The 23,782-nt window shown below is 50.2% G+C and overlaps 4 protein-coding genes across 4 annotated transcripts; 1 reads left to right on the top strand and 3 right to left on the bottom strand.

Moving 5' to 3' along the window:
• Positions 1–1,038: 1,038 nt before the first annotated feature.
• On the bottom strand, positions 1,039–2,335 carry MAA_06680 (Protein kinase-like protein; the record flags this gene model as incomplete). The annotated part of the gene is made up of 2 exons (XM_007824678.1): positions 1,039–1,935; positions 1,988–2,335. The coding sequence occupies 2 exons, from the start codon at positions 2,333–2,335 to the stop codon at positions 1,039–1,041; spliced, it is 1,245 nt and encodes a 414-aa protein (XP_007822869.1).
• Positions 2,336–3,187: 852 nt separating this feature from the next.
• On the bottom strand, positions 3,188–3,948 carry MAA_06679 (uncharacterized protein; the record flags this gene model as incomplete). Its single annotated transcript, XM_007824677.1, has 3 exons — positions 3,188–3,318; positions 3,520–3,654; positions 3,705–3,948. The coding sequence occupies 3 exons, from the start codon at positions 3,946–3,948 to the stop codon at positions 3,188–3,190; spliced, it is 510 nt and encodes a 169-aa protein (XP_007822868.1).
• Positions 3,949–10,863: 6,915 nt separating this feature from the next.
• Positions 10,864–12,711, bottom strand: MAA_06678 (cytosine-purine permease; the record flags this gene model as incomplete). Its single annotated transcript, XM_007824676.1, has 4 exons — positions 10,864–11,557; positions 11,625–12,077; positions 12,138–12,305; positions 12,374–12,711. The coding sequence occupies 4 exons, from the start codon at positions 12,709–12,711 to the stop codon at positions 10,864–10,866; spliced, it is 1,653 nt and encodes a 550-aa protein (XP_007822867.1).
• Positions 12,712–14,469: 1,758 nt separating this feature from the next.
• MAA_06677 (uncharacterized protein) lies at positions 14,470–16,650 on the top strand (the record flags this gene model as incomplete). The annotated part of the gene is made up of 1 exon (XM_007824675.1): positions 14,470–16,650. The coding sequence occupies one exon, from the start codon at positions 14,470–14,472 to the stop codon at positions 16,648–16,650; it is 2,181 nt and encodes a 726-aa protein (XP_007822866.1).
• Between the last annotated feature and the right edge of the window lie 7,132 nt (positions 16,651–23,782).

The following is a 23,782-nucleotide window of genomic DNA, read 5'->3' as shown; positions in this document are numbered from 1 at the left end:
GACTGGCTCATCCAGGGTTTCAAGATTAGCTAAAACGACGGAGCCAAACCTTCAAGTCGCGCGGGGTCTCCATGTCTCTAATGTGATATGCTTGGTTGAACTCCGATGGGAGTACAATAGCGTAGTAATTTACTTTGTTGTGGAGGGCCCTTTGGATGCTGATGAGATTTCTCATGACACTGTACGCAAGTTCACAAATAAAGAGCATGTAGCTCCTCAGTATGGCACTGCGAGTTGTCTATTCTCTCTTTCATTAGCAATCCCTCTACCGCCATTTCGAAAAAGATCTTCATTGGCGATATACTTAAAGACGAATTGTGAGGTACTGTGACAAGGGCTATTATTATAGAGCTTGGAACAACATTCGTATTCAACTAATACTTTGCTTTAATATCAAAGGTCCTTAGTTTTCCTTGAAGCCCTGAGGGCGGAAGACCTTTATTTATATCAAGAGGCGGTGAGGAGCCTTGCCCTAGGTCTCGTGATCAGAGCCCTTGTGTAACTATCGTCGGGTTCAAGGTTCGGCCCGTGCCTTCATGGCAACGTGTCATCCGTGTGACAGGTACCTTCTGGGCGTACAGTACACATAATCCGGAAACAATTTGCGCTTTAAGCCGCCAGACTCCTCGACAGATGCTGCTTAATGGCCGCCGCCCGAGCTATCACAACAATTTGAGCCGGCGCGTTGAAATTACGTCAGGTTTGAGAACGCGGGCTGGTACTTGGACGCGGGCCACCTGTCAAGCTCTCTACACACTCAATTCCAAACTACCCAGAGGAGGTCCTCGAGTTCCTTGGCTGCGCTGAGCCGATGCCACATTGGCAGCACAACTTCCCGTCCAGACACTCAGCTTGGTGAGTATCTTCTGTATGAGCGTTATCCGTCGGCCGGGCATCAACGCGTCTCTAGTGTAACCCGGCGAGAAGTGTTCCGGCGGAGAGGAGAGCTGTCGAGCTGGTGCCTTCTGTTGGTTGTTTACCATTTCCATAGCTCACACAAAAGTTCGAACGCTGTTCTGTTCTTTAGTGTACCAAGAATTACTGCTCAAGATAGAAACGTGCCAATTGCTCCTCATTTCGATCACTCAGCCATGCCAGACCTTGTATCCATTCCTCGTTGACCCAATCCTGCCCATGTCGGACAGCGATCAGCGAGCGGAATGCCACCGCCTCCTTGGAGAAAAAACCCGACTTTGTAAAAAGGTACATGCGCCGCTTGTTCACGCCTCGGAATTCCTTTTCCAGTTGCTCTTTTCCCCAGGCCTCAACTACCTCGGCAAATTGCTGGCTGAGCGCCTCCCGTTTCAATTCCAAGCGTTCTGTGCTAACAACCCCAGGGACAGCACATTTGACACCCATCAAATAGGGGAAACGGTAAAGTGCCGCATCGGGTACTGACACCACGGAGTCCCAGTCAATCACGGCGAGTACGTTGAACTCCTGATCGACAAGGATATTATTCGGATTAAGATCGTAATTGGCAAGGCCAAAATCCTCAGCGGAGCCACGTTCTGCTCTGGCTGCAGGAGGCGGAAAGGAGGCAGCCAGGGAGCAAAATGCTTGGATTACTTCGCCTTGTCCATCGACTGGCCCTTCTCTCTCTGCGAGACTGTTGCCCAGTGCCAGGGGATAGTCGGCGTAGAACTCGGCAGCAGAATCGTACGGCCCCGAGCCTGTCTCGATCAGAGGTCCTGCAACGAACGAGCCTGCGGCGCCTTGAACGATGGAGCCGATTCGTGGTAGGCGGACGGAAGCAAGCTGGGTCATAATGTTGGCGATTTGGCGCCAAAATTTCTCTCGAAACGGCTCTGGGATGCCTTCTCGGTTGCCAGGATAGCTCTGGGACACCTCCTCGGCGGTGTTGCCGTGGACATATTCCATCATGAAAAAGGGGCATCCAACGGCATTTTGTTCATTCAGCTCATAGGCATAGATCTTTGGGATCGGGATGTCTAGTAGAGTATGGGGCTTTGCCAACTCACCGCACAAACTCCATGGTCGCAAGCTCAGACTGCATGCTCAGAAGACGCTTCTCTCGGGCTTTGGGAGAGACTGTCTCGACGAGCTGGCCTGTCACGGGCACTGGAGGCATCAGTAGCCTCACGATCCACTCGACGCCGTCATGGAACTGGATCTTGCGCACGAGGTTGAAGTTTCCCACCGAGAACTCGGTGGAAATTTTGCATGGCTGATTCCCTCGAATTGACGAGGCATAGGATTCTAGGGCTTTGATGTCTATTTTGTCAATGAACTTGTGAATACGCTCGGCGTATTCTTCCCCATAGTCCCCAACACCTTTCCAGGAGACATTTCCGAGTGGTGGAGAATCTGTCATGGTTTGTCGGCAATTCGAGATGCGTGGGCTGATGAGGCGATGATTAGATCCAAACTTTGGGAAGAATCTCGGCGAGAGTCGAGAGTCGAGAGGCAGAAGCGCGGAGAAGCCCTTGCCACAAGCTCTGACCGTGATCTGCTGCGACCAACAACCATGGCAAGAGCATGGAGGGCTTGGGGCAGTTGCCAACGGCGCAAAGATTGCGAGGCCATCAGGTACGGCCCGTGCCTTGATGGCAACGTGACCTCCGTGTAACACAAGGGCTTAGCAAAGGGCTTGGAGTAATGACTCGATTCATCTGATAACAGTCTTGAGTAACGAAGATTCTTGGTTCTCTAAAGGCGTAGATGACTCAAAGAGCTCTATTTATACCAAGAAGTTGGTGAGCCTTGTGCCCTTGTTCTCGTGGTCATAGCCCCTGTGTAACACCCGTGCAATTCCGTGTGACAGCGTATCAGTGAACGGGCTGATGTACGTCGGAAAGGAACAGTATAAGGGCGAAACACCACTAAGAGTAGCATTCCTGATGCCCAGAAGCGCCTTCATCACTACTGCAATGAATATACTTTCTACTCCTCATAAGACGACTTGAAAAATCGACGATGACTAGTATGTTTTGTCCTGTCCCGCGCATCCAGACTCGAACAAAATTCTAGTAAGAGCTGAGGGTACAGTTTGGGCTAATAAGTCTGCCCCTTGATAGGAGAGGCTATTCATCACCCATCGCTTATCCGGGCACAGCGGGTGTCATATACGATTCGTCTATCCTGTGCTCGAGGCGCATTTCTCACAACATCAATAAGCTGGTTTAAATTTCATCGCTTATTCATGCGTCCATCTACTTGCCTTGCATCATTTGGCCATCCAGACAGCATCAGCATCATCTGCTACCGCCTGTTGAAAGGGATGTGCATCCAGCCAGTCCTCCGCCGTCTCCTTCCGGGCGTGATTATTGTAGAACTCGTCTAATGATCGGTTTAAATCTAGCAAAGATGAGTACATTGCTTAATGCTTTAGCTCGGCATATTAGAGTATAACCTTTTAATAGCATTCCGCGCGATGGCTGGAGAGAGAAATGGCAACCAAAGTCGTTGATGAGAATGAGATGGCTGGGTATTTGCGTCCCTGTACAACTTCGCTTCAGTCTCCAGGACATCAAGTGTGTGGCAGAACCTTGTTTATACCTTTGGGAAGAGTGTAGATAAATGGAGTCTCAACGTGTTTGCCTTCGTCCTCACGATCAAGAGCTTCATCAAAGTGTCGACGCACCAGTTCCTGCATCAAGAAGGTATTTGGAAGCATGACTGCGCCATTCGACACTGGTGACCAGTTAGTGCTACCAGTTGACAGAAGCCTCTTGTGCACGAACCCGAGCTCACGTCGACGGCCGGATATACAAGACCGTTCTTGTGTATGGTTACTCCCTCGTCATATATGTCATCGGGCCGGCTCTCGGTCTCTTGGTGGTCAAACAAGCTGGAGGTGCGGCGCGGACAGTAGTAGTGTAACGTGGCAGGAAACGAGGAGTATATCGCCTTGACCGAAAATTGCCGCCGAAGTAGCATGTACGGCTGTCGGCGCAAGTTGGAAAAGCTAAAAACGCGTCCAATCATGACGAGACGATGAGTATTCCATTAATCAATTCGCAGGTACCAGTAAACTCGGGCGGAAGCTACAGATGAAATGCAGTGACAAGGGGCTCGGCATGAAGTTTTGCCGACGCTCTTTACGCGGTTGTGATTGGATGAATTCGCTCCACAATATCCCTGTGAAGACACGCAGGGCTGGTGAGCGCTTAATTCGCGAGATGAACCATTTGAGCCTCATGATCAGCAATGCTGCCTAATATACCAGACATTTATTGGCTTCCAGATTATCAAACGCTGCCGGCGTTCAATTGTCTCTGTGAAGTGCAGTCGGTGCCGGAAAATTCTTGACTCCGGAGCTCTGGAGTCACTCGACCACCATGTCCCAGCTTGAGCTATCCAGACATCGTCCTCTCCATGCATCCTGTGAGGCTGTGACCCAAGATATTGCGCAGCGAGTGAGGATCCCGTGACCGACTTACAAACGAATTGGGGCCCTTATTCTCTCTCAGTCTTGACCAGATTGAATCTACAATGCAGGCCTCTCATCTAATTGCTGTGTTCAAACGATTCCCAAAACAACTTTTCCGGGTGAACAATGGCCGTACAATCAATTTGCGCGTCTGGTCACCTCGACGACATAGCTACGATATTTTTGCAGAAAACGGACTCGTTAAGCCCAAGGCACTCGACCCACTAAGCTATGCAGGTTCGTGATGGCGACAAGGAAACGATTGAGCCACGTACAGGATTTCCTCGGACTGAACTTTGCTGTAGCCCCTAACGGCGCGTCGATGCGGCCCAATTCACCCTACCAACAATCTCTAGTGTCCTGGCGATTCCGGGGCAGTGATATGATCGTGTATTCAGTTCCTAAGGGTAAGCTGGCAACCAGTTCACCACCGCGATCGGGCGGGTTCCAATGCTAACAAACGCGATAAAGGAACTAGACTTCCCGACGACCTTATCTTGGTCCATGAGCGGTCAGACCACTACTCCCTTCAGCCTGCGGTACCAATGACTGTTGACGGCAAGTTTTCTTGCATGCCATTTCGAAATTTTGACCAAAGTCTGACGCGCCACCTAGATATGAATGCACGAATGACGAACTTCTTCAGGGATAATGCGCAAGAATTCACCAGGGACGAGTGGCTTGAAGCGTATCCAAAAGCTACTGAAAGCAGCCAATTCCATTCATCACGATGAGGACAGCCCCAGCAGGCAGATTCATTTTCCTAAATAGACTTTCAAGTATCGAAGCGTAGGTTTGTACGTCTTGAGAGTTGGACATATCATGGTGTCTAATGCCATGCTTAGGACGCCCTTTGACTATGGGATGAGTTGAAAGACTGACTAATCTCACATAGTAGCATGGCAAGCAAACCAGTGTTGTAATTTTAGCCGATTTAGACCTCTCCCCACAGCCTTTGCCTAGTCCATTCCATCTCTTAACTCCTCCGGGAATAGCTCGAGGAAGCTGCCAAGTAGATGCTGCCACTTCTGTTCTCAAGATCTGGGTGCACCATGCAGATGTATATTCCCAATAATTTGGATACTAGTCATTAAATTAATATAAAAAAAATAAAAAAAAGGCTAGTTAATCACCAGGACCCACTAGTAGTATAATTAATAGCTGTACCTAGCTAATTTAACAGTAATATATAATTAAAAAAACAGTACACACATCGCGATGCGTCAAATCCACTAGCTTAAGAGGTGATTTATAACCTTACACGCCGGTAAAAGCCTGTAACTCTGCGCGTTAAAGATACACGTAATAATAACGGTAACTTACGACCACGTGGCGTAAGTTACACCCTAAAAAACTCAGAGTAATCTAATATAATATAAAGTAATAAAGTCCTAACTTTTATAAAGCCTATTATCTTCCCTATAATCACCCTATTTTACCTTTATACTCCTAATTTAAATAAATCGCTTTGTAAATAACGCAGCTACTTATGGGTCTCCGGCTTTACATTGCTCCCTGAAGCACTTACTGATATTAGACTCGGTCAGTAGTTAATAACTATAACTATAACTAGTACTAAAAAAGGTAATAAGCCTAATATAAGTAAGTTACCTATTATAACTTTAAGGATTAAAGCTAATAGGCCTAAAAGAATAATATTAAAAAGGCTATTATTATAAAGGATATTAATAAAAAAAGGGATATATTATTAAAGGCTAAAAATACTAAAAAAGTTAAAAAACTTAATAAGGCAGTAAAGAATATAGGAAAGAAAAAAGAGATAAGGGGGAAGATTAAGAAGAATACTATAGAGCTAGTTAATAAAAAGTAGCTCTGTGTCATAGTTTTCCCCCTCATTGCGGAGGGTACCGTTGGATACTAGTCATACTCTCCAATACCCGTACAGAGCTCGGACAAACCCTGGAAACTAGCTGACCAGCTGTCACAAGATATAAGGGGTACTAACACACAAAAGTATTCGCGCCCAACCCTAACCCTAACCCAGCTCATGTCCCAGTGGCCAAGCACCCGAAATAATGGAACACCGTCAGTCCCGGTGTATCGCCTATGCACGTTCCAATTATTGATACTCACATCTGCACATGAACATTTACACCAATACTCGCTTGGATATAGATGCCCCAGATATAGCTAAAATGGTCAGGGAATACACTCGGCCCATATTGATCATTCAACTCGATGAAATTGTTAGTTCTGAACTCTTGTCTCGCCCAACACTTCAGCCATCTCCTGGTTTAGTGAGCGAGCTTCCGTCGAGTTGTCTAGTGCGTGTATGTCTGCTTTTTGTCGCCTTGTGTCGCATATACATAGACTAGATGACGTGTTAGTAAAGTACAGCTGAATTCGGGTATACAAAATAGATCTTACAATAATCCTCCGGCAAGTATGCATCCTGCCACTGCCGACCCTACCGCGATGCCCACCTTCTGGGCAACAGTTAAGCCTGTCGATCGGTGATACAGTCAGTACATGGATTACACCAGAACCCGGTGAGGTTAGGTCGGCTACAACGTTCTCGAACTGGCTCGAACTGACAGAAGTACGCCATGCCTATATGTAAGGGTTCAAAAGGTAGCTTGACTGACCAATTGTTCCTAAGGCGGGAGGGATCCCTGACGTTGTTGGCACAGTTGGTGGGAAGGATGGAGCTGATGAGCTTTCCGAGGTCGTTGTGGTTGTATTTGTAGGCGGTAGCGGCGATGAAATACTGGCAGTGAAATACACAGTCTCTATCGCCGTCACAGTCCCGCAGCCATACGCTACCGCGTGGGTTTCTGGCCAGGTCAGAGTCTGGCAATAGGGCGAGTTTGAGGGGCTAAGTTGCTATTTAGCACATGTTCAGATATAAATGCTCACGGGTGCCAAATCTACCATGTTAGGACAGCATCCGACGAAAGGCGTCCAGATGTACGATAGTTGAGGCAAGCAGTTGGAATCCTCCCCTCAGAGCCACAGCCAACAAATAGTGTTTGGGGATTTCGGTCCCATGTTGAAAAGTTGCATGGACCGGCTGTACATGTCACTGAAGAGACTGTAAACTGTCAACGAGTCCAGCTCGTCTTCATGATTCCAAGCGGCATGGTTGTGCGCACCTTGGATACCGCTGATATATCCGCAGGTCTCAAAGTCAGAAATAGAATCCTGTCTTCTCAATTTGGTATCGGGGCGTTGGGTTGTTAACGAGGTGATTGTCGCGCCTCCTGTTGTGGTTGTCAAACTCGAGCCTAGCGTAATATAGGCTGCGTAACTAAAAAATTGTATCGCGAGATAGGGTCTCATTGTCACTAGAATTCTAACATTAAACTCGTGAAATTCTAAGGAACAACTCGAGTCGTTCTGGCTTTATTTTCATCATCATATTAATCTCTGTAGTCAACATGCTTCTTCGGCAGTCGGCACGGTGCCAAAATGTCCACGTCCATTTTTCAGCGTGGCTACCATCATCACGGCGGTTCCGCTTCAGCTGAAGCTGAGGCGCTACCACGTGGCGCTTTGCTTCTTCGTGGCAACCCGAATGTTTGTGTGTGTGTGTGAGTGTGTCCACGATGTCTTCAGGGTGTGGATGTTCGTCACTTCAACCGGGGCGTTGAATGAATGGGTGAAAATGGCTAGGATGGCAAATGTACTCTCATAAGGTTCACATGGTGGCCGTTTGCCCACAAAATAAATGGATTTGATGGCAAAGCTGTGACCTCGCCACTCGCCACTTTCTTTACTAAATCCATACGTGCCATGTCATCCGAGTGAGTACCAAGTGGATAAAAGGTTTACAATTCGCAAGAAAGCTTATGTTTTGCATGTCGGGACGCCCAAGATTATTGAAGCTACACATTGCGAATCTTGGCAGAAGAGGCTTACTGCTTGCTGACATGTCTGGAAACAGCAGCACTTTGAATTGTTCCGCTCTCGCCGAAATGGGAGGGTTCGAAGAGTACATGAAGCTAATTCACAACATAACCGATTTCAATATTCAAAAACTGGGAATTTGCCAAAGAGAAATTTGCAGCGCGTTGTTTGGAGTGGGCAACCCAGATGTCTCTGGCATAGGAGTTTGTCTAGTCCTCCATCTAGCACATGAGGCACACAGAACTAACGTTTTCCCAAGGTAACCGTTGCATATGTCATCGAGACTGGGCTTGGATTCATTCTTTCTTTATGCTGTTATCTCCTCCGGAGACATATAACCAAGTCGCCATGGAAGCGACTCAAGGAGAAGGCAACAAGGCCAACAGAGAAAGGACTCGACACTTTCTTCATGTCAGCAATTTATTTCACAGCCTCCATATTGATTGCTAGTAACTACTCGCTGGCTAAACGGGATTTTGACATCAGCGCGGAAGGGTTTGGAGTCCTTGAGTCTGACCTTGTCTCGTCTGTCACGGTCGTTTCTGTGCTGCCGCTGCTATATCTAATAACTATTGGTCTGGCAGACGTAAATGGGGAAGCCAGCTCTAAAGATGCAGCCGCGACTGGAAGAGATGCAAACGAAACTATGGCAGCCGGCCCAGGTCATCCTGTTCAAGCGAGAAGCGCTGTCGGAAGAAGAGAGGCAAGGAAAAAAGAGTATAATGAGCAACTGCAGAAAAGGTATCGTCTGATTCTCCTAGGTTTGAATCTGGCTCTCTTCTTCTATCCATTCATCTCCCAATGCACGCACAATTGGGCACCGACAGATATCGGACAAGGCAACGGCCCAGGTGGCACTACGATCGTGGAACAGCCAGAATGGGATGCACTCATTGAAACTTGCTTTACAAGTCATAATACGAGTAATCCCCTTTCAAACGTCGAAAGTACGGTAATATCTGTGTTCCAACTTACAGGATCAATAACGTACATTATTGTGACGGTGTGGAAATTCCTATTCTTGCTGTTGGCATACCTGAAAATCCACACAAGGAAAAAGCTGGAATTTTTCACGTCTTTCTCTTATATTAGGTGGCTATTCAAGGCTCTCGTCTTCTTGGGACCTCTTCTTCTTTCCATTCCTTTGCTCTGGAGCATATTCAGGTTAAGAGACCTGCAAAGGGGCCTGGCTGAAGCTACCCAGAATACTTACCCTGATAACTTCTGGTCATTTGGTCAAGTCATGGCTATTGTGATATTCATTCCAGTCATCACAGATATGTTTTGTTGCATGCTTGAAGTGTAATGCAGGTCTGTTATAGCATTATTTTCTTACTTTTACACTGTTATGTTCAGTGTGTAATATTCCACGTTGCTTGTGGTTCCTTAATGTACTACGAAGCCTGTTGAGAGTACCACAGCCAACTCTTCTCAGTCCTTTCCGTTACTTTCTCGTAATTCTAGTTAATAGAATATAGATAAATGGTCCTGGGCTTCAAACAGAAGCCGCGCATCCACGGCCATTGCCCTTTGTAGCTTACCAAAAAAAAAAAAAAACACAATGCGTAGGTCCGACACAATGGTGCCGAAACATAGTATAGAATTAGCAGAAACACCAAGTCGATAAAAGATAGGTGGTCACTGGTGATGCTACAATTTCCAATTTTTTTTGTTCTGGAAAACGGCACTCATCACTCCTGTAGGCGTTGTGATGGGCCAAAAGCAGATAGGGAGATAACTAGAGCGGTGCAGAGGCAGATCAAAGCAGCTCTTCCAAAAGGGACGCAGTGCCCCCCTTCTCCTTGGTTCGTAATATCTCCATGTACTGCATGTCGTTGTATCATTTGCACACAATGTTTGTTCTCGCCCGCCGTCTGGAAGTTGGTGAGGAAGGAGTCTGGTGGCTGTCCACGGCATGCACCTTCCCAAGCAGTCAGTGCCAACTGGTGGTTTCTCCAAAACAACAAAATTTGGGCCTGGGCCCTCACCGCCCATCAGTGCCATCACCCGGTGGCGCGATGCACAGTGCCCGGCACGAAATGGCATCACGCCGCAATAGCGGGCATCAGCACGCACCGTCAGAGTTCCCAGTTCCATCGGCTATATGACCTGTTTGGCCCTGGGAATGGCGCACACATTTTATCCTTTCAAGGGCATTAGCTGATTGGCATCTCCTAGGCCATGCCGCATTAGGTCCCGGCAGGCAAACAACGTCTTTCTCAGCCTATCAGCGACACCAGCAGAGCTCGTTTGTCTCACATCAACGAGGAACACAAGCGGAAGCAGCCAACAGGGATGGGCAGTGTGGTCAACTGGTGGTTCCGAGCCTAATACTAGCCCACTGTTGTGCAGCACCTGGCGGCCGAGACAATGCCAGCTGCATCAATCCGGCAGGCAATTTGATTCTGATCGGGATACACATATCAACACACAACCCCCATCGTCACCTCCCTTGTGCAATTCAACATGCCATTTCCAATAGCGCCAAAGGAAACGGAAATTCACGAAAAAAAAAACCCCCCGAAAAAAACCAAACGCCAGCTTCCATCCAGAAAACGGCAGCTGGGCTCTTTGCATCACACGCCACGGCCTCATTCCTTTGTTCATCGGCCCGTAAAACGCTTCTCTAGAATCCGAAGCGGCACATACAACAACGCACTCAATGAGAAGGCCACCTCAAAACCAATATCACCAGCCTTTTCCGCAATGGGGCCAACATACCACTCCTCGCTCATACAGGGAACCACCAAGCCCAACGCAAGCACGCCGCTGGAAATGGCTGCCGCGCCTAACGGCAGCTTGCTTCCTTTGGTCCATATGGCCTGGTCGTACGAATCAAAGCGGCAGCGCCGAATGACCACATGATCCGTCATGACAATGCCCACAAAGGCCGCCGACCAATACGAAATCATCGACATGAAGTTGTTGAGGCCAGCATAAAAGTCGCGATATGCGTATATTGCCACCGGAATAATGATTGCCGTAATGACTACCGCAAACACGTACCTGGGAACCTTGAAGAGAATGGGCGCGAGGGCCTGAAAGTTCAGAGTGATGGCATAGAAGGTGCCGCAAGTATTGCCGAGCAGAGAGAGTGCCTGCAGCACCACTACGAATTTCCCGAATCCGCCTGCGCTACTCAACATGGCCGCAAGAACGCCGCCCACGCCGTATGCCTCGTTGCCTTCTTCCCAGGTGGGATTGTTAGGTAGCGCACCTGCAATAGCCGCACCGAGAGACATGAGCAATACAGTGGGAATGACGAGCCCCCAATATGTATAGTGAAACACTCGCCACCTACCACGTCGGCTTCGTTAGCAAATTCTTGACGGAACTTTGGGTGCATGTTGGGGGAACAACTCACGACGGGACTTTGGGGTCAAAATACGTGGTAAAATCGCTGGAAAGCGCAGCCCAGGGGATTTGATACCCGGCAATGATCATACCAAAGCTCAAGATGTCAGCAGCTGTTGCTGGTGGTGCGGGCTCTTTCTGTTGTTTCAGTCTGCTCCCGCCAACCCCAGCAGCTATTGTGATACTGATGAGAGCAGGGATAAAAGCAAATGTTTCAAAAATATGCAACACCTTGAACCCGGCGAAGGAGACGATCAAGGACAATACGGAAATTACAACAATGCCTACATTGGGCGTTATGGTTCCCGACGATATTGCTGAGAGACACTGCCCGCCAACGACGCAAATGATGGCAGTGAATCCCGTCATCGTGGCCAGATTCAACAGAACTGGAATGGAAACGAAATAACGGCTTCCGACAACGCATGAATCAGCTCGCCGCTTGATGAAAATACGTTGGATGCTATGGCGCGACAGAGGAGAGGCGACTAAACAGCCATGGAAAGCGAGAGAGCCGACTTACCCAAAGCTATAGCGAGCATGAATCATTTGCCTCATGCCCGTCTTTGGACCAAATGTGGCAAGATACCCTGCTGCGATGGCTGCAAGCAGATTGAAGAAGACGATCACAAGGGCGGAATCGCGTAAGCTCAGGTTGTGCACGAGAGGGCCGAGCATGCCGACTGTTATACTGTCCGAAGAAGTGGCGTTAGTCAAACTCGCGCTCCATCTCCAGCCCTGAGCAAAATATGGACGAACCCGAGAATGTTGGAGTTGATGGAGAACCAAATGGTAAATATGCTCCAGAAGCGCTTCTGCGTTCGTTCCCCCACCGCCAAAGGGCGGATGCCGTTTTCTTCGACTCGACCGGCTCGCAAAAGCTCCCGAGCAACTGATAGAATACAGTCGGATGGCGCAGACTGAGAAGGTTTCCCAGAGCCGTAAGTTGAAGTACTGCCTACCTGGCGCTCTTCGGCGTCGATATCTGAGCTGCTCGTTGGGGAATGGCGGCAGGGTGGCCGTTGACTGTTATTGCGCGCTGCCATGGTCGATGACGACGTGTTCTTCTCGTCGGTGGTCTCATGATGCTCCGACATCGCTGCAAAGATGCCCGTTTCGATGAATTATATGAGTCTGGCACGGGTCGACTTTGTTTCCGTATCTTGCTGCTTCCGCGGGGACAGGCCTCGAGCGGTGCTCAACCAACCCCAGCCCAGCAGGCAACGATTGAGCTCAGCCCGCACGAAGGAGCCAAGCACCAATCACGGCGAGAAACATGAGACAAGCCGAATATGGGTAACGACTTCTCCAGTCCGCCAGGTTTTGTCAATAAAATCTGCAAGCACACGCATGGGCGGGACTTGTGGGGTGTCAAGATGGTAGCATGCAACCGCCGCGATGCCAAGATCGGCTGTGAAGGGGGAGCAGAAGCCGTCTGTCTCTCAAGAACCAAATCGTATCACGGGCCGGGATGGGGTTTTGCAGGACGACTGCAACGTTCCGGGATATCTAATGCCTCATACCACTTTGGGAGGGTTGTGCGGACGGAGGGGTCAATAGGGTACGAATGCTCCGTATGGCAACAGACTGCTCAGGCTGCAGATCTGAGAGGGGTCAGGTATCATGAGATGGAAGCAGTTTTTTTGACAATCTGACAATCAGAGATTGGGAAAAAATCCGACGATGCTGGGTTCTGGCATTGAAGAGATGGCGAATGCATGTTTTAGTATCCGTCCTTCTCCTTTGGCCCACCACCATGTCCACCGAAGAGATTCAACAGGGGTTCTGCGGCATGGCGGTTGGCGGGTTGTGGATCAGCTCAGCAGCCAGGTTCGGGACTACCAGGTACATTATTCGTACTAGTTGTGAAGGGCTAGGCTGGCGGAGAAGCTTTATCTATCTAGTGTATGTAGACCCGTCACATTGGCGCTCTTGGCTACTCTATTCATCGCCAGCTTGACTAATGCAAACCCCGGCAGTTGTGAGCATCGTCATGATGTTGGGCCGAAAAGAAGAGCGATGTGGTCTTTTTATCTTTGCAGATGATGTTTCTTCTCTTCGAGACATGAATTCAATGATTGCCATAGTAGGCTAGGCAGCTGGTCGGCATCGAACCATCTATAGAGGATGGCGATGCTGACCGGCTGTGAGGAGGCGCTGCAGAATATTACACAAATATGGAAAAACGCGCATCTTCATCACAGATGTTTGGTGCTACGGCAGAGTTGCCTTGGATCATTAGCACACGGCTCTAGCCGTCGTTGCATTCGGCTTTACCCCATTTATCGCTATTCGGCAGATCATCACTCAACAGAGGCTCGAGTACCATAGGCGAAGGTACATACCTACCTAAGGTAGGCAGTAATGGTAGGATTTGGTCTCTCCAAGGCGACAAATCGGCCCAGGGCAATTGACCAGGTTGACATCACCAACAAGTAGTGGCGCACAACGGCACTCGGCCAAGGCACAAGATGCCCAGCAATGGCGCTATTGTTGTTCGAGGCCAACTTCCCGCACGAACAGAGTTGGTGGATCAAAGATTTTACACTGGGTCATGGTTTTTCAGCCGATAGTTCTAGCGAAGCTTAACGCTTTAGCTCAAGCCACGGTTGTCTACTGCGTACCCAAGCATTAATGAATGTTTTTCTTGCTATTTTTCTTGCAACTATTGACAAGAAGAAGGAATCGCCGGGGCCTGGACTTATATAAGCTCTTGCTCAGCCATCTCAACTGTTGAGGGTCCCACGTGATCACGTGCGGGCAAGCAGCCTCGCGTGCTGATGATTTTTTTTGGTGCAAACATTCAACCTTGATCCTTGGGGGTGAATCTCGCGCTCTTCTCCCTATCTTTCAAAATGCAGTTGGATGCTCCACCCAGAGCACTCTTCGAGAGGCTCCCAGCCGAGATCCTCGACTTGATTCTACTGCAACCGTCCTTGTGCGGTGAAGATATCAAATCGATTCGCTTGGCCAGCAAAAGAATCGAAAGCTCTGCCACCAGGCGCTTGTTTCGAAAAGTTCATATATCAGCTCTTCATCGTGATCGGGAAGCCTTCTTGAACATTGCTCAGTCACCACACCTGGCACGCCATGTACAAACTCTGGTCTGGGACGAGCTAACAGGAAACTTTCGACTTCTGCAGACTTCATTTCACGTTGAATACTTGGGAGAGATAATGGGCTGGGGAGACTCACTTAACTCTGTCGGTTCTAATCTAGTCGACGACCTTATATCACAAGTTCAGCCGCTATTTTGGCTAACATCGGAATCTGCCCCGCTGGAGGATGGCGAGATGGGATATATTGGTCCCCTGCCCTTCTGGGACGAGTTTGTTGAGGCGGTGGACAAGTTGCCGGCTCTTCGATCGTTTGTTTCGCGCCCAATGCAGCCCGATCGCGAGGTTCAGTCTGCCGCGGACGGTTATCCTCTGACCGTACGAGTCATCAAGGGAATTTTTCTCTGCGAGGATGTGTATGAACGCCAGGACGCGATTTTCAATCTTGGATTCTTATTTTATCTGATACCACTGCTAAAGCTGTACACGGAACGGGGTGATGAACGACCACGCCAGCTATTCTTCTCCGATGAAGATTCAGTTACCAAGAGCTCCCTCGAATATCTCGCGACCAGTGACGCTCCCGCCTTTAGACATCTCCACCATCTAGAGCTTAACGTCTTTGAGCGAGCTCGATGGTCACGTAGAGAGACGTCTGGACTGGAGGCTTGCCTCACCGAGGCTGTCAATCTGAGACACCTGCACCTGAGGTATATTCAAGCCCAATGCAGGGACGATTTTATCCCCGGAGCCGACATTGACAGGAGCCCGCTGTATGCCATACCTACCCTACCATCTCTTGTGAGCCTGTGTCTGGACGACGTTATTCTTGAACATAACTATTCAGAGAGCCCCGATTATGGTATCGATTTGCCTCGTGATCATGAACAGCCGGCCTTTGTGAACTTTATCACACGCCATGCCGCTACCTTGAAAAGGCTCTGTGTTTTGTCTTCCTACGTGACAAGGCACAGCGTGTGTAAGCTTGCTAGGGTACCTGACTTGAAGCTACACAGGTTTATCATGGCAAACCCGGACACGAACAATACAGACTATACTATTAAAGAGGAAGATATCCTGAATTTCATTAATTGGAAGTATGAGTATGATTTAGAAGGCAACAAGCTGCCTGGGCAAGCCGAAGGCCCCATCTTATCCTCCCGGTTTCCTAAATGCACACATGTACTCCCGGCATTGGAAGAATACGGGAAGGATGAATCGTTGACCATGGTTGATGATTGTCGAGAAATATGCAGAACACATGACGCCCCAAGCGGTCTATGGGTGGATGAGGACGGCATATATTATGATCCCGCAACTGACCAAGAGATGACGGAGCCAAGGCAGGAATGTTGCCGCCCCAAAGATTGGCAAGGCCAAGTTGATAAACGCAGGTGGTGGGATGGTGATTTGGGGCTTTGGCGAGATACCTCACCCTGCCACAACACTCCCTTGCACAAGTATGCGATCGACCGAGTCGCCGACACCACTTTTGGCGACAACTTGGACAAGCGCGGAGAAAACGACCCCGGTCTACAGGAGGAGCGTAACAGGGCTATCGAATTACCCGCCTATCCACCTGAACTATGCCTCTTGGAAGAATTTGAACATCAAGCTCGAAAACTCGGACGACCAAAATGGGCCTGGGGGACAGACGACCTAGGCCATGTCTGGTACTGGGAAGTCCCCAATAATGGTCCAGGCCACCCCACGAGAATCTGGCACTTCACGCACAGGAACGGCGAAGAAGCATACGGCGACGATCCGCTCGAATTCTGGCCAGACTGGGAGGGCGGCACATCTGGGGACACCGTCTCTGCGACACCCTTCGGCAGCGAGCTGAGGTCATTCGCAGAGGCTGCCAGAGACAAACGGCGAGGAGACTCGCACCCGCCATCCACCCAGGTAGGGACGAAATATGGCCGACCGGTCAGGTATAGTCTGCTCAGCGACCCATGGTGGGCTCAAGAGCACCCATAGGCGATCGAGTGGCTATTCTTCAGACATGTTTTTTTCTGAGGGGGGTTTCAAGAGCCTAGCTTCGTCGACAACAAGTGGCCTTGATGAATGTCGGAATGCCGGGATGGACATGGCGGGCGGATAAGCCCACTCGCGATGCCTGGTCAGGTTTAAATATGTACTTGAGAACTGGGAATTGCACAAATTAGACTAGTAGCAACGCACAGTGAGGAGTAGGACAAGCTGGTTAGATCATAGTCCCCTGGGCGCCATTGCCACCAGGACGGGCGTGGACGAGGCACTGCTGGGCATTGTAATGAAGCAAGCGTATAATATCAAGACTTTCTTAACGATGGACGCCGTTGACATTGTGCATGAACGATTGTATCATGGACGCCCTCACATTGCGGTATCTGGAGCTCTTTTCGCACCACGCAGTAACTCAACCACCACACTAGTAACTTGCTGCCTACTGTACACGGAGAGACGAGACATGTAATGGCATTGTGCATTCTTGGCAACAGCATGACATCATTTGCATCTAGTTCTTTGTCCCTTGCCCCAGGCATAACTCCATCTAGAAGTTACAACCGCGCCTCATGCCGCAACGCAGCCATCATGCATGCGTCTGCTAAGCACTAGGTCGTTTGCTCTCCCACGCACGTCCCATCCAGGTCAAAGTCCGTCTCGCCATGTCGTCACTCGCAAACACCACGTTCCATCTCGCGGTGCTCAGCTTCGCCACACGTCCCTTTGCCCATTCTTCCCTTGCGCCTGGTAGCATGTGACTGTCGCAAATGCCGTCCCATCTTCACGAGCTGATGCAACACGCGCGTTTGCATCGGGCCCGTAATAGGCCCGGGCCTCTCACACCAAGCTGACCACCGCTTTGCACACCACCTCTCTGTTCCCCACAGCCTGTTGCCGTCTGACCCAGAACAACGGCTATTGGGCGCCTTCATTTTGACCGTGGCCATGAAGCGTTTTTTGTTTCTTCCTTTGGCACGGCCGTGTCTTGGATCTAGAAGCCACGACTGCCCGGGGAGTAAGCTGCCCACGCTACTGGCAAAAGGCGAGCGTCTTTGGAAATCGAGTGTGGCATACGTGGACCACGTATTCGCCGCTGGGGGGGGGGGGGGGGGGGGCATGTCATGATAATTCCAGGTGTTCTCGTGAGCCTACGCCGCAGTCATTGTGGGTGCAGTGTGGATGGATACCCTGACATCACGACTTTGTGTACCGAGTATTCGCCTGCTTTGTAGACGATATCCCGGATCATTGAACGCTGGCACCACGGGCAGTACTAGTGTACCAGGACTTTTTGGCATGCTCCTCTGCTCGAGGCGTCTTCAAAGTACAAACATGATGCGGGCACATGGTGTGAAAGCCATCCCGTGTCCGGTGGGTTATCATCTTCATTGCTCTCACCACACTTTGCGTTTCGGACGATGCAAAGAGTGGCGTCGGTGACTTTGTCGTCACAATGACGAGGCGTCATTAATCGGGGTTCAAACTAGGAAACATTGCCGACGGACATTCGGGAGACAGTTTGAGCCGTATTTGGCACGATGGCTGTAGGGTCGACTCTGGTGCATGCCGGCAGTTTCGACACCGCGGCGGATCACTATTGAAGCATAGACAAGGACTTACTTTGGTATCCAAAAGCCGGCTGCAAGTGTGCCGACATGGCTACCCTTCCCGAAGCATCCGCAACAGGTTTGCAATAGAAATTGATCGCTGTCGCCTGATCACACAATTCGTTGGCCGCCCTCGGCTCTTTCTCAAGTGGCCCAGCTCCAGTCTGCAGACGGGTAGTTGGCCCTGTGGCTGCTTTCGTAGTACCATCTTATATGTTGCCATTCTCAGCCTCAGCTCGTTTTTTTGTGACTAAGACATTTGATGTGCATATGCGCCTATTCAGAAAAATGGAAGATAAAAATGAAAAAGGACACACGTAGCGGTGATGTGTTTCCTCATCTTGGCAGGACAGATCACACCAAGCCACGATAGCACATACTCGTAGACCATGTCAGAGTGCGACTCGCCCAACCCAACGGAGCCTCCCGCCGTGGGTACGGCAACGGCTTGACGCGGAAGTCTAAAGCCACTGCCTTGTACTCCTGGCGACCTCCCTGGGCGCCAGCCGCGCTTTCGCATCACGATTATGCTTGTCATTTGTCTGTGGAGAACATGGCTGGATTAAAACTTGGGGACATAACATTTCCAAGTACCATGTCAGAAAAGGCAGGTCTCGGAAACAAAGGAAAGAAAGAAAGAAGCCACAACTCATCTAGCATGGCCCTTAGGGCTGGAACCCAGAAGCGCGCCAAGCACCGTCACCAGGTGATTCTTTGTGGCTGAAATGTGCAACTTGCAAGCCTGCCACTGAGAACCACCACAGGGTTGGTGACAGCATAATGCGGGGTGCAGGATCCTAGTGCAACACGCAGTTCGTCAAGTCGTCGGGTCGTTGCCGGTGCTTCAGCCATCGTTGGACCGTCATGGCCGTGATTGGTTCCGGCATCAGAGGCGGCCGATGACGGTCACGCGTTGGCTCCTCCTTGATGACGGCGACAATACGAGAAGGACCTGAAGCGCGCGAATGCCGGAACTATGACCCTGTCCTACGGCCATCCTCCCTCGCCACGAGAACATCATTGCGGTGCAAGTTATACCACATTATTCATTAGGCACACTAGATGCCGTAGGGTAATGCGACGGGTTCCGCTCGTTGCTTTTTGCAGTCGCTGACTCAGAATTGGCAGCTACCAGCTAGTTTGGGCGATGAATCTTTATTACAAGATTCATTCTGAGGATGGGAGAGGTATTGTACCATCTTACAATTCAAAGAGTACGGAGTACACAAAAGGCTTTGAGTCTCGCAGCTGCTCCACAGACCGAACCCACGTTGAGCATGAACCCAGAACAAGAAAAGACTCGGTGTCCTCCGAGTGTCGTAAGTTTTCCGTGGAGAAATAAAATCCCAAGGACTTGCCAGAGCCCTAATTGAAAGAGAGGAAAAACAATAAAAAACTGATGAGTCGTTCAGGGCTGAATCAGGTGTTCATGAGTGGTGTTTGTATGACGGAGAGTAGCGCTGACCGAGAACAACCCTTTGCCCTACTGGTTGAAGCCAACCATGAAAAGAGCCATGGCTGCATTTGTGTTGCCCAATGTTTGACGTTTCTACTGAGCAAAGAAGCCAAGGCGGCTTCAGCTAGCCGCGGGTGCCAAGCTTGCTCATGTCGGACATTTGCATCGTGTCGTAGCACGCCAGCCAGCCAAGACGAGCCACACAAGCGGATACCATCGAAACCGGAAGACCTAATATGGATGGATGCACGTTGGTGTAAGCTTAAACCGTGGCATTTATGCGACAAAAAAAAAAAAAAAAGAGAGGTTCAATGTAGCTGGGCTTTGCCTACGTCTGCGGCCCATGGCATATGCACCCGATAAACTCGACGGCAGTATGAATCTTCCCGCCACGGCACTGTGAGTTGCGCCATTCCAGCCGTGGTGGACTGGTATTGGACTGGTTGGGTGGGAGAGAGACGGCACTGCGCAGAAGCAGAAGCAGCTCTCGTCTCCATACGAAGCACTCGATAGTTACAAAAGATCTTCTTCAATGTGCTCAGTACTACTCCGTAGTGACCATATCATAACAGGGTTGGACCTGGTGCGTTTGTGCGGCGGCAGGTTGGCAAGGGATGCCTAGGCTTGACCAACTTTTTTATTCCGACGGAGGATACGAAACGATCCGAGGCGGCATCGAATTCCTAGGTTGCTTCCTCATATATCAGTCCGTATTTGGCCAGGTCTCCATGCTTGACGTTGGCTCGTGACAATAATCTGGTCTGAGGGCATTTTGAGAGCACTTGCCACTCTATCATGCATGAACTCTGCGACTGCCTGACGTCGCGAACGGGGCCCTTGCCTGCAGTCAATCGGCATCAAACCGAACTGCGTAGGAGACCACCTGCAGTGCAGGTATGCGGCGAGAAGATTGAGCACCAAAAGCAGCAATCCATGAATATCGATTGTAAAAAGATGGCATTCTGGGTCCGGATATTGCGAAATGCAAGAATCCTTGAAGGACCCAGTCGTGCTCTGTGTCTTACTCTGGGCCGGATGACACAACATTAAGACCCGAATAGTCAAGTCGATGAACATCAATCATGTGGAGAGGTCAACATGTTCATGGTGGATGGAGAGATGATGCCAACTGCCGCGCAACTGTGGCGACGATCAGCGGCTGGAGGGGGCAGCTGGGGAAGAGCAGGTTGGAGTCTGGTTTGCTCCTGCCTCCGGAGTCCTTATGCAAGGCGCAACATCATCTTGGCAACTTGGGAAGGAGCAAGGATGTGAGAGTACATGATTGAACACCACTATACTCTTCAAGGCATTCCAAGACTCACTCTGTGTTGAAGTTTGGTCCGCTAGACTCGAAACTCGCCCTTCCCACTCCATCTCGATCTGATGTTTCTCGCTACCAAGTGTTACGGCCGATGCGCCCATCGTGCTCGTCTAAAGTACGAATCAGACATGGTCCATGCATCATTGGCATACTGGCGACAACAGGCTTCAACCCCGTGTGCACGCGCAGCATCTACAGCCTGTTTCTGCCCAGGATGCCTCCTTAGCAGTGGCAGATGGCGAATGACTGATTGGCCTTGGTAGGTGGGTGCGTAGCAGCAAAACTGGGCCATGCTGGGCGGCCATCCGCTGACGCAACCATAGGCAGGACTTGCCGGGGTTTTGGGTGGTATTTCCTGCAGCGAGTGGAATCTGCAGCGACGACCTGAACCACCTCGACCTCACGACAAACACGGATGTGATGCCGCCATTCATGAGCCGCGTGAGATGGCACCAAATCTTGTCTCGGGCTACGGAGTTGGGAGTGTCCCACACACACGAACACCTACCGCAGGCTGCATGCCTACGTTTGGGTGGCCAAGGTAGTAACTGTCCAAGTCCTATCATGAGCAATACCATTCGGTTCGCATGCTATCGCCTTATCCCCGGCCTCGCACACATGTATTTACTGTACTATTTATGAAGAGGCCAGTGGCAGTGTAGGTTCCCATTGGCTGCCTGTCTACGGGAAACGACTTGGTACAACCACCCAAAGGGCCACGCCATGTCCTCGCCACGGTTGTAGCCGCTGCGCACCGCGCGGGATGGGCCTCAAGAGACACTCCTCCCGCCAAGAGGCAGGCTAGCAGGCTCCAATCAGACCAGACACAAGGCTGGTGTGACAATGTGAGCTGAAGCGCGTCCCAGACCATGTGGTGGCTTTTCCTGACCGCTGTGATGGAGAGAAAAGAGCAGACTACAACTGCTACTACTACTGCGACGACGACGACGACGCATGTCACCTACGGTACCGGTTCTCTGGAGCGGAGGCACGCTAAACTTAGACCACCACCACTACGAACCTGGCCACTTGGATCTACGTCAGTCGCAGCGCCCGCCCGTGTCTCATTCCAGACGATCTGGGGCCCGGGTTGAGGGAGGCGTTCGATATTTCACGTTGGTTTTCGGTAGACGTCTAGTTATGCGCTGAATGGCGGCTAGGTTTTTCTTGGGTCGATCAGGGACATGGTAAGATGCGCGTTGGTCGGATTCTCCGGATATGGCAGCATGGCATCCAGAAATGGAATTTATTGCCCAGCTGGCTATGAAGCCATGATGTTGCCGGCACTAGCCTGGGCAGTACAATTCTAGACACGATGGCAAGACCAGCATGACCGCTTTGGGTCCGGTGGATACGGTCGGTCCGTATTCCATAGCATCAACCAGCTTCAGGATGGGATACGCCCACACACAAGTCGTTACTTCAGGTTGCAGCAGAAGTCAGTTGAGTCCCCTTGGTGTTCGGTTTGTCTCGCTAGCTTGGCCTGGATGGTATGCAGTCCAGGCTGCAGAACTTGCCGTGATGGATTCGGTGTGGTGGATGCCTGGTGGCAGGCAAAACCATGATCCGAGGCATGATGTGTAAAGTGTGGGTGCCGAGAGAGTCGGTGATGTGCGTAGCCATAAGAAGGCCACCTCCCATGTTGTGGTGTTCCCGGTCTTTTTGGAACTATCGAAGTAATGGCCAGGTATTGTACAAAAAACTGGCGATACTATGTGTGAAGTCATGATTGAATAAGACGACTTGCAAGGTAAGTTTTTCCACGGTTAATTCTTGTTCCAAACACGGGTTGCTCCCGCACTTTTTGTTGAATTTGGTCTATGATGTGCAACTCTTCTTCCTAGGCTCCCACTCCGACAGCACAGAATTACCAAGTGTCTCCTCCCTGACATTTGACCAGACTCAACTACAAAAGAGACTTTCAAAGCAAGGCCAAGGGTGAAGTGCGTGACTTTGACTGGCGGCGGTTGCTGTCAGGTCGTTGATAATTGGGGTTCGACGGGAGGCAGTCCAACCGTGAGCAAATATTTTGCAAGTTTCTATTTTACCACACGTCCGGTTCAGTCATCGCGGAATAGGATATGATAGAAGCATTACGATCAAGGCGTTTTTAGATGTTGGTATTACTCCGTATTTCGCACAGAAAGCCACGGGCAAAAAAACGATAGACGGTTGCAACAACGAAGGATCGAGCCCCCAGTCCCTTGGACGCTCGAGCGGCCAGGACAACTATTCGGCAGGCTTAACGCAGCTTTCAGCCAGGCGGGATCCGTTGCTGCTACTACTACATAGATCTGGTCAATCTGCACGTTGCGTTGCACAGAGATTGTGTATCACGCATATTGTCTCAGGCAGGGGAGTCGTTGATATCCGGCACAACCAGGCAGCTCTCGGCTGAAGGGAAAAGAAAGAGGAGAAGAAGAAGAAGAAGAAGAAACAAGTTGCACAGACAGTGGGCGGCACTTTGTCGATTACCAGCGCAGCGGGCACGAAACAAGTTAAAAGTCTCGAGCTGGTGCAAGGTGTCAATCAATCAATTGATAAGCAGGCCAGGCACTTGAACATTGAAGGCATCTGGGATCTACAGTTACTGCAGGCGCTGCAGTTGACGCTTGGGTGGTTGAGCTTGCAGCGCTCGAGCCGCCAGACAGACGCCAGGGGACTACACTGTCACCTCAGCACCTGAGCACCAGACTCCAGGTCACCAGCCCCCGAGGTCACCAGCCACTCGCTACGCAG

This window comes from Metarhizium robertsii (assembly GCF_000187425.2).
Source record: "Metarhizium robertsii ARSEF 23 chromosome Unknown MAA_Scf_11, whole genome shotgun sequence".
In the NCBI taxonomy this organism is placed as follows: Eukaryota; Fungi; Ascomycota; class Sordariomycetes; order Hypocreales; family Clavicipitaceae; genus Metarhizium; species Metarhizium robertsii.
This window is presented reverse-complemented; position numbering and strand designations above follow the sequence as displayed.